Source organism: Anomaloglossus baeobatrachus, chromosome 1, assembly GCF_048569485.1.
Source record: "Anomaloglossus baeobatrachus isolate aAnoBae1 chromosome 1, aAnoBae1.hap1, whole genome shotgun sequence".
NCBI lineage: Eukaryota > Metazoa > Chordata > Amphibia > Anura > Aromobatidae > Anomaloglossus > Anomaloglossus baeobatrachus.
Window position 1 is genome coordinate 416,598,423 of NC_134353.1, and position 9,223 is coordinate 416,607,645.

A 9,223-nucleotide genomic window follows, 5' to 3' on the forward strand; every position below is an offset into this window, starting at 1 on the left:
ACACACATACATTTATAACACATCAGTGTATCACTACACATACCAATACCTTACTCCGAAATCTAACTCATATGTTATATATATATATATTATAACTTTATTTATTTACATATGATACAAGTTACAGTATTTAACAAAAGTTTGCATATGTATATTAGCAACCACACAGTGGCAAATAGAGCTATAAAAGAATATCAGTGACTTTTACTCACTTATAGAATAAAAAAAAACATAATTTCCTTTCCTGTAATACCAAAGATGTTAAATGAATCATTAAAATACATTTTTATGCAAGAATACAGGGAGACTGGAAGAAAGCTATATAGATTGTGCTTAGAGACGGTACTCCTGCTCCCAAGCAGCAGCCACAGACCCCTATTATGGCTAACAGAATAAGGTGTGCAAATTGATTCACTCCAAATGGATAGGATGATCCCATAGACACCTGAACATAGGAGACTACAGTAGATCAGACACATTCAATATGACAGGTTCCCTCTAAATAGGAGCTACCATTGCATGCAGCCATGCCTATCTTAATGACTCTAAGTGACATCTATACTTTAGTGGCATCCACAACTACCAGCAGCCATATCATCGTATTGCTTCAAAACAACATTTTCGTCATCATCAAAGTAAAGCAAGTTTATAGAGAAGAGTTTGTCAGGGACACAGCAGGGGCTGTTAACACCTTGTGTCAACCTGAGAGCACTAATTATAGACTGCACTGTAGCATGATTGGTGGGTCTCATATTCTGACCTAGAGGGAATGTGCATGAACCTTTACAATGATATGCATTATATCCTTTTGGGGAGATGATCCACCCAGACCAGCCAATTTCTTCAAAGTCAACATAAAGTGGGTGTCTTTGACAGGGCAAGTATCCATCCTCATGCAGTGCTCTTGCCATCCTTGTTCTGTTTGGTGCTGGAACAAATGGTTCATTGGGTATTGACAATGAAAGGCCATCTAAATAAAGGGAAAAAGGGAATTAAGATTTTTACATTTAAACAATTTTACATTTAAAATTGATAAAATAATAATAGTAATTACTTATATATAGCCAGCATATTTAAACGGGTTGTCCGGTCAAAATGCACACGTCTGAAGTCATTCTATGTGTACTGAAATGTGGGAGCCATAACTGGTGTCACGTGTCTGCGAGTATGTGATATGAATACTCCCAACTACATTCTGACTTGATGGGAGCACTCACTCAATACACTTGGATTGAGCGAGGCCGTATCCCTCTAGTTGTATTCTGGCAGGGTGTATTCATATCTCAAACTCACGACTACGTGACCTACATTCCGGGCTCCTTCATTTCAGTACGTGCTATGTGAGGATTCACAAGTCTGTGGTCACATGTCCGTGAGTATGTGATATGAATACTCCCAGCCACACTCTGACTAGATGAGAATGGCCTCACTCAATTCACTTGGATTGAGTGATGCCACACGCTTCTATTTGAATTGTAGCAGGGAGTATTCATATCACATACTCACAAACACGTGACCACCATTCTTGACTCCCTCATTTTAGTACATGCAATATGAAAATTCACAAGATTGCAGTCACGTACAGTTACAATTAGAGTAACTTTAACATACTCAGCCTTGTTTTGACTTTTTCTGCCAATTACCTAAACTCAAAATGGCTTTTAACTCAAAAACTCTAATTTACTTAAATTTATGCTCATGCAACAACATTTTCAAAATATGTATAGGTGACCAAAATATATTATGTTATTTTTAATGTAAGAAATTGCATTGGGCTATTGGACAAATTTTCTTTCCTATGAATACCATCATTTTTATCATGACAGTCACATTTTTTAATAATTTTCTTTGAGTAGAAGAGGTTTCTTATCTTACCTGGTTGGCTATTCATAGAAATGACTCCTCTTCTCCCATCATCAGTGAAGAGAACAAGCATTGGTTGCTTGCTTTCATGGTGATCTTTTCCTGAGGCAAAGTGAACAATATTGGTGTCAGCTTGTTCTCCTCCAAGATTCCTCACTGTCACAAGAATACCATGATTGTGGCTTTCATCGTTCCAGGCACGAACCTGTCAGATATAAATATTAACGTTTATTCCATTACTAAGGAGCAGTGTTACTTCTGTTCATAACCTAACAAGTATGAGTACTAATACTCTGATGTAATTCCTCCATTATTAAGTAAAACACAAAGTTACACATTTCTATGAGTATATGGTAGAACAAAAATAGAATACGTACGGCTTGAGTAATTGAAAACACTTCCCATCCTGAAGTATGAATAGGGACCAGCTTTGATGACAACAATTTTCTTCCTTGCGGTAACTGCATTTTTGTCTTGTCTAAAACCAGGTAAACACTTATCTGTGACAGAAAGATACAGATAGTCATCAGCAGCAAAGTAAATATAACGCAATACATTGAAGACCACTCTTCTACAAACTCAAGGCTACCCTAACCAGTCACGAATGATGGATATCCTAGAGAGAACCTGTGGTGATTTCTGATACCTTGATTATAATATCATGACGTGTAGTATGTGACGGTTGGAGTTGAGAATCCCTGTTCTAGTCAATAGTCACTCTAGTACAATATTTTATATTGGCAGCTTAAGTGTGTTATAACATTGCTTCATACATGATTTGACATTTCCATTTTAGGGTCTCACCTGGCAGAAATGGTGTCTCTTGAAGTAAGCATACTCTGTAGTTCTTGGCCTAAGTTTGAAAAGATGCAATTCGGCTGTTAAAATCTTCTCATCCTTGGCTACAGTTGAGAGGTTGAACAAGAAGTACATCTGGTCACTGTGGACTTTAAGGGATAATGAGGATTAGATAAAAAGCTTCAAAATATTGTGTTATTTATTGTAAACTTAATATTTTTAATACATTTGTTATTTCAATGATATACCAATTATTTGCAAACTGAGATAAGCAAGATAATAAACATAACAGTTGGAATATACCGTATAGGATCTCATAATATATAAAACAATCAACGTACGTTACATAAATCAAGCATGAACATTGCAAATGAAAGCTGGCATTACCTTTGTCAAAGAAACTTCTGACTGTGTTCCCCTCCAAAAGATCTGGGTCCTTGGTGACACCATCTGCATCAGCCACTGTATTGTACAGGTCAATCATGTATTGAGGTGGTTGTTTGATGTGATGTAGAGAATGTGGTGGATCTTCAATGCCAAATACTTTCAAGAGCCTTTTCAGAGCTACAGATCTTACTTGCTCAGGGTCTTCTGTGTTCATTGTCGTTTCAGTTGGCCTTGAGATACATCCTTGCAGGGAAAAAACGATGACCACTAAACCAAACATCTTAGTGTGGACCATGTCTTCAAGTTGCTACACTCATAGATCGTCTGCAGCAGAATGGGACCAGTGTGTGCCCTGTCACAATTTATAACAATGCACAGGACAGCTGCACCTTAAGCCCTAGATGGAATTAAGTCAAGTATGCAAAATAGCAATCAGTAAATGTAAAGAAAGCTAATTGCAGTGCTAACAAGGTGTGAAACAAGCCTAGCAATGCCCTGTTAGCAATTATCCTACAGTACACAATTTATGTAAAACTGGAAGCTGTTGTCCTGTCTACATTCTTTATTTTGAAGGAAAATCAAGGAGAAGAACAAGCAAAGGTTTAAACACCTGGAGAGGATTGGTTTGCTTATCATTTTTTCTGGAGTAATGTGAAATTATTCCATTGTAAAAGTCTGATTGTGAACAGTTTGCTCACAGTAGGCGACTAACTTCCTACTAATGAATTTATTAATGGGGACAAACAGAGAACTTTGATTTGCATCAAATAAACTGTGTTAAGCAAATAACAGATACACTTAAGATGGCCTGAATTGTACGGAAAGTAGACATCCTATTTGACATTAATGAATGACATTTAACACCAACATACAGATAGTTGGTCATTTTAGTTTCAATGATTAATTACAATCATCTATGAAAAGAAAACCTCCACTGTGCACTGATATTGTTAGGCAATACTTTTACTTTATTCAGATTTTTTTTTATATGCTGATATATGCCTTGGTGTAGGTCTTTTATTGCCTGGCCACCTAACTACAATAAAGAGATAGGAAAGGATTTCCTGAGACAGGAAAACATGACCATAATTATTCATCCCGATATAATATCATCGCTCTGATTTCAAATCTCTACTTCTACAATTCATATGTGTATTTCACTCTTCCAGACTCAAGGGGTACATGAGATTCATCGTTAAAATAAGTCAGTAATTTAGATGACATATTTATATACTTTTGGACTGATTATATCAGATACACAAATGTAAAACATTGTAATCTGAGATCTACAAATTCTGTCTGATTCAATTTAAACCTGTGCCCTATCACAAAATGCTTTCTACTATGTATAACATAAAGGGAAGGCATACTAGCTGGGGTGTTTTAATCTCTTTAGATCAAACTCATCAAATTAATTACTTCCGGCATTTTGTAATGAAGGGCATGCAGGAGTAAGATGAAACTAATTCAGTAAAAGGAAGCCTGTCAGGTTCCCAGTGCCCTGCAACCCAGCAGCATTGATACTTGCATGCCCAAATTCCCTGCCTAACCAGCCCTTTATAATGCGATTTATGGTGCAGCTAGGACATTGCAGACTGGTGTATATGTAGCGGGCGGGGGCACAGACCACGGCAGGGGGGCTACTTGAGACGCTCGGATCCGAGATCGTGTCTGTGGCTTGAGTGGCAGCCGGATCCGGGGCTCGTGCAGCAGCCCGTCGCCCACAACTCAATAAAGGGGTTATTTACAGGGGAGAGTTTGTCAGTGACGCCACCGGTGGGTTGCGGTGATTGTTGGTAACACCGCTGCTGCCTTTGTATGGGATGCCTGGGGCTGATGGGGCGGGGCAGCAGAATGGTATCCCCTCCACGGGTAGGGGAGGTGTAGTCCTGGGGCCCAGGTGTAGGTAGAGTTGAATGCTGGGGCGCAGTCGGCGGGGATGGACCGGGTGATGCCGATGTACTCACTATTTAAATAAAGTCACACAGAGTCCAAGAAGTAAACCAAGTGCCGGATACCAGTAGCCTCCGGAGGGGTATGCCCGGGTCCCGCACACTTTTACTAGGCATTGCCCCCACTAGCCAGATTCCTACTCCACACTGATGAGGGGCAAACACCCCGAAACGGCTGTCTGTGGATGGATACCATGTTTGGTATAGGTGGTCTCCTTGACTGGAGACTGCCCTTCCCGTGGTTGTTCCTTCCCGGTGAAAGACCTGGCTAGTTTCCTGGCAGCATTGAGAAACACGTGATGGTATCTCCGCGGCTTTCTTATTTGCATACTTCCCAGGGGGCATTGCTCTAGAATCACTGCGTTGAGAAACACGTGATGGTGTCTCTGCAGTGGATATGTTGATCTCCCTAAGGTCAACAATGCTTACTGGTAGACAGGACAGGGGCCCTTCCTCCTTCACTTCTGTGTTGTTGCCCTGTGTGTTGACTAGTCCACATGAAACGGGGTAAGTCCGCTCCCGGTGTCTTTGCTGTGGGAGCTGTCGCCCGCAAGATCTAACCCTTGGAATTTTAGCAGGCACTTGCAGATGCCTTATCCCCTGCGTTGGGCTTCCGTCTCACTCTATCTGGGCTACTAGTGGGACAAGACTTGGAATCTTGTCCCCTGCTGGTTGATTGGAAAGGTGCTTGAAGCTGTCCTCGCCCTAGGGTCCAGGTACCCCGACTGTGCACGGCCTCCGGACCGGATTCCCGCTGTTGGCACCGGCGGGCTACAACCCAGCCCCAGCCACTTAAGGTCTCCGGCGACTGGATCTCCGTCGCCTGTGGCCCTGCTCTGCCGTCTGCCACCTAGTCAGCTCAGGTAGTCCGGTAGTCCAGGAGCTACAACCCCCGACCACTTCACTCCTCTCACTTCCACTGTCAGCACTAAACTAACTCCACCTCAACTGATTTGTTCCCGCCCCTCGACACCTCAGGACCCCTAGGTGGACGTCACCATCTGCCTGGCCCCGCCCACTGGTGTGTCCCTATTGTCCTGGAGGGGTGACTAGGCTTTTGTGGCTGGTGTATGTACCTGTGTGTGGGGTTGTGTTAGTAAGACAAGGAGGAGGGAATCCTGCACCTGGAAGAGGGGTGCAGTCATCTGTGACAACCTGATTTTGTCAGGGCGTCACACTCCCCCTTGGTAGAACACAGCCCGTCCTTGGGCTGTCCGGCACCATTTTTTTTTATTTTTGTGCTTCTGTAAAACACGTAAAAGGATAACATTTTATAAAACTTTAAAACATTTCTTCCCTTTAAATGGAGGCACTTTTCTTGAACATTACATAACACAGTCCTTTTCCCACCAGTCCACCCCAAAGAGTCCCAAAGTTCATAACCCTCTGGCCTGGAGGTTAGCCACCGGTATTGTTAGTGACTGGGCCTCGGCCGACTCTACTGCAGGCCCTTCCTCCAACCAGTCCTCTCCAGTGGGTGTTACAGTCCTGGTAGTAGAGAAAACAGGATGGCAAATGGGGGATATGTACAATAACCCAATAATGTTTTTGGGTGGCCTCTATCAGTCCTGAGGCCATGGTCCATAAACAGCTGGGTTAAAACAGGGAAAGAGGGTAGCCGGATTCCGCTACCTGTTACTCCTTTTCAGGCAGATGAATCAGGTGAGGTACACGGTTAATTGGCATTTTATCATTAACAACTAATCAACATTTACAGTTTGTTTATATACATACATTGCTATATACAACTACATACGGGCATCACTCACTCCCTGTATCTGAGTGCTGACTGACCTAGGTTAGGACCTCTAGGCCCTGGGGGGCTGTACTGTCTACGGGTTCCTCACTCCTTGTGTACCGTAGGTAGAGCCCTACGGGCATGGGTTCAGGTGCGGCTCTAGGTGCGTGTGTATTGGTGCAATGTAAGCAGGCCTCTCTGGTTCTGGCTCTTCCATGGGTTGTGGGAATGTTAGAACGGGAATAATCACTGCTCCATTTTTCATAGGCTTATCTGCTGGGAAGTTACCTAGGACAGTGCGAATCACCTCCTTCCGTTTCTCGACACCCAGGGCTACAGTGGGAACATCTACCAAGATTTTCAGAGGTTCCGGGCACCTGTTCAAGTGGTCTCTGGAGGCTGTAGCCTTAGTTCTTCCTTGGTCTTTGCTGATAAGACAGGTCTTCTGATTATCAAAGTCAGAGGGTTGTATGACATAGGGGATCTTTTCCCACTGTTCGACCAATTTATGCAGCTTCCTTTTTCTCTTTAGCACCACCTCTCCTGGTGCAAAGAGGGCAGCTTTTGCTTGTTTGTTGAAGTGCTGCTCTTGCTTTTCTCTGCTTTGGTTCAGGTTCCTTGCCACATACTCCTGAATTTGCTTGTACTGCATCTGACGTTTGGAGTTCCAGTCAGTGGTTGGGGAGATGGTTTCAGGTACTTCAACGTCCATGTCCAAGTCCACCGGCAATCTTCCAGGCCTCACCCTCATGAGGTAAGCAGGCGTACATTTAGTGGAACTGATGGGAATGTTGTTATACATATCCACTAGATCGGGCAATCTCTCAGCCACTGGTTCCGTTCCTCAAGGGGTAGAGTCTTAAGCAGGTTGATGACTAAATGGTTCATCTTCTCACACATCCCATTGGTTTGGGCATGGTAGGGTGTAGTTCCTGCCAAGGCCGGATTAAGGTTGGTGGGGGCCCCTGGGCAGAAAATCTGGTGGGGGCCCCATAACGTTAACATTTTTAGCCATAACAGTAGAGCGCGAACTGTAGCATTTAGATAGAAATCCAATGAACATTTATCCTGTTCTGCCACATTCAGATTTACAGTACTACAATACAGACAAAGTCCAGGATCACTCACAGCCGTCACTTATACACGGAAAGTAGAGTTAAGGCTGCTTTACACATTTCGATCTCGTATGCGATCACACCATATGTGCGGAACAGGCAATTTGTTGCCCGTGTCGCACAAACGATTACCCCCATCACACGTACCTTCCAAACGACCTCGCTGTGGGCAGCGAACATCCACTTCCTGGAGTGGGAGGGACATTCGGCGTCACAGCAACGTCACACAGCGGCCGGCCAATAGAAGCGGAGGGGCGGAGATGAGCGGGGCGTAAACATCCCGCCCACCTCCTTCCTTGCGCATTGCCGGCAGTACGCAGGTAAGCTGCAGTTCATTGTTCCCGGGGTATCACACGGAGCGATGTGTGCTGCCTCAAGAACGATGAACAACCAGACGTTCAATTTTTAGAAAATGAACGACGTGTCAGCGATCAACGTTTTAACGCACAATCAGGGTCGCACGTAGCTGTCACACACTACAATATCACTAACGATGCCGGATGTGCGTCACTTACGACGTGACACATTGTTAGATATATTGTAGAGTGTAAAGCTTTACTCACATTTTTTACTGATCCCAATGTTAAGGAAGCCAGGGCCGGCTCCAGGTTTTTGTGGCCTCCGGGTGAAAGAGTCTCAGTGGACCCCATCCACACACAGACACGCACACACACATACAGGCATACATATACATATTTGAAGACAAATTCAGAAAAATACATATAAACAGACAAATATATGCACAGTCATATACACTGACATATATGCAGACACAGACGCATTAGGGGTCGTGCGCACGTTGTGTAATTCCATGCATTTACACTGCGTATAGCACTGCAGTGTAAATGCATGCGTTCTGCGTCCCCTATACAAGCTATGTAGATTGTGCATGATACGCGCGCACGTAGCTTTTATGAACGCAGTGATTTGGGTGCTAAAATGTTGACCCAAATCTGTGCGTTCATAAAATGAGCATGTCAATTATTCCGTGCGCTATGGATGCAGCTCCCGCTCTGTCTATGGTGGGGGCAGCAGCCATAGCGCATGAAATCGGATTTTCTGTACAGAAAAACTGAATCCATTATGCAGTGTTTCTGCAGCGATTTGACGCGCACATGTGCTGTCAAATCGCTGCAGAATATTCAGCAGTTACGTGTGCATGAGCCTTTACAGGTATTAATATGGGGAAGTCGCCAGCAGCCTCACTCACCTCTCCCGCTTGTTTCCGTCCAGCTCCTTCAGGACATGTGGCTGTGTTTCACGATGGCTGTCACTAACAGACATGACTGCACACTGACAGCACTGCTGTATATACATCACAGGAGGGGCAGGGGGCATAGACGTTACTGGAGTGGCAAACAGCTCTGGTG

The 9,223-nt window shown here is 43.7% G+C and overlaps 1 protein-coding gene across 1 annotated transcript; it reads right to left on the bottom strand.

The window, feature by feature from the left end:
- Positions 1–563: 563 nt before the first annotated feature.
- Positions 564–3,262, bottom strand: LOC142303601 (bone morphogenetic protein 2-like). Its single transcript, XM_075345154.1, has 5 exons — positions 3,049–3,262; positions 2,668–2,810; positions 2,241–2,363; positions 1,876–2,068; positions 564–970 (listed from the first exon to the last, which is right to left on the bottom strand). The coding sequence occupies exons 1-5, from the start codon at positions 3,260–3,262 to the stop codon at positions 564–566; spliced, it is 1,080 nt and encodes a 359-aa protein (XP_075201269.1).
- Between the last annotated feature and the right edge of the window lie 5,961 nt (positions 3,263–9,223).